The following is a 1136-nucleotide window of genomic DNA, read 5'->3' as shown; positions in this document are numbered from 1 at the left end:
TAAACTAAACTATATATATATATATATATATATATATATATATATATATATATATATATATATATATATATATATATATATATGTTTATATACATACATACATACATACATACATACATACATACATACATACATACATATATATATATAAGAAGGTCCACCCCTGCCAGACACGGCACTGGGCTGCGATGGATGTTCAGAGCTCTCCATTTTGTTATACCAGGTGGGCCGTAGCACCTCACCTTTGACTTTGACCTCGTGGTTGTCTCCCATCGCCCAGAACAACATGTGGTATACACACACACACCACATTTTGCACACACTTGCTGGACAGTACAGTGATTGCATGCATACTAGATAATACAATACTTGCACGTATACTAAGCAATGGAAGACAATACAATACTTCCATGCAACACAACACACATACACCACACACACACACCACACACACACCACATACAGACAAACACACGCACACACACACACACACACACACACACGCGCGCGCGCGCGCACACACACACACACACCACACACACATATCACATACACACAAAAACACACACGCGCGCCCGTGTCACGTCCACATACTCACCTGCCAGTACCACACGCATGCCCTTCGCGCGCTGCTCTCTCATCTTGAGCGTCAGCTGTTGGTGGAACTCTTTCTTTGTGGCATGGCTTCCTGTGGGTGCGTATACATTGAAGATAGCCATATCGCCGTGTTGGGTCAAAAGGGTTCGGCCCTGTAGGTCCAGGTGCGGCTGACCAAAGACCTGTGTATATAACAGGCAGGTGCAGACATAGATACATACACACGTGCATACATAAAGACGCAGATAGACGTAGATACGTACGTGCATGCATGCATTCATACAAACATAGAGAAAGACACGGACGGGCATAGATACGTACATGCATGCATGCATAAACGCATGCATACAAGTAAACACAGAGAGGAAGACACAGGCAACCATACATGTATTCGTAACCCAGTACAAAGCGAAGCATGTACACACACGCACAGATATACACACAGGATAAAGCCATTATATAGAAGTGGTTAGTTGGTTGATACTGGTACAAGGTGTGTGCACAGTAGCGTGTAAGCAAAACATGACACCCCCCACTAC

General features: G+C 43.6%; 1 protein-coding gene across 1 annotated transcript in view; it reads right to left on the bottom strand.

The window, feature by feature from the left end:
- SARC_13110 (hypothetical protein) overlaps positions 1-779 on the bottom strand; it is a gene marked incomplete at both ends in the record, with an annotated part of 2198 nt that extends 1419 nt beyond the window's left edge. Inside the window, one exon of the mRNA XM_014292767.1 lies at positions 599-779. Within this exon, the coding sequence (XP_014148242.1) occupies positions 599-779 (181 nt within the window). The remainder of the gene's footprint in view (positions 1-598) is intronic.
- Between the last annotated feature and the right edge of the window lie 357 nt (positions 780-1136).

Source organism: Sphaeroforma arctica, assembly GCF_001186125.1.
Source record: "Sphaeroforma arctica JP610 unplaced genomic scaffold supercont1.2907, whole genome shotgun sequence".
Taxonomy (NCBI): Eukaryota; class Ichthyosporea; order Ichthyophonida; genus Sphaeroforma; species Sphaeroforma arctica.
The sequence above is the reverse complement of the archived record's forward strand: the minus strand, read 5'-3'. Positions and strand labels throughout refer to the sequence as shown.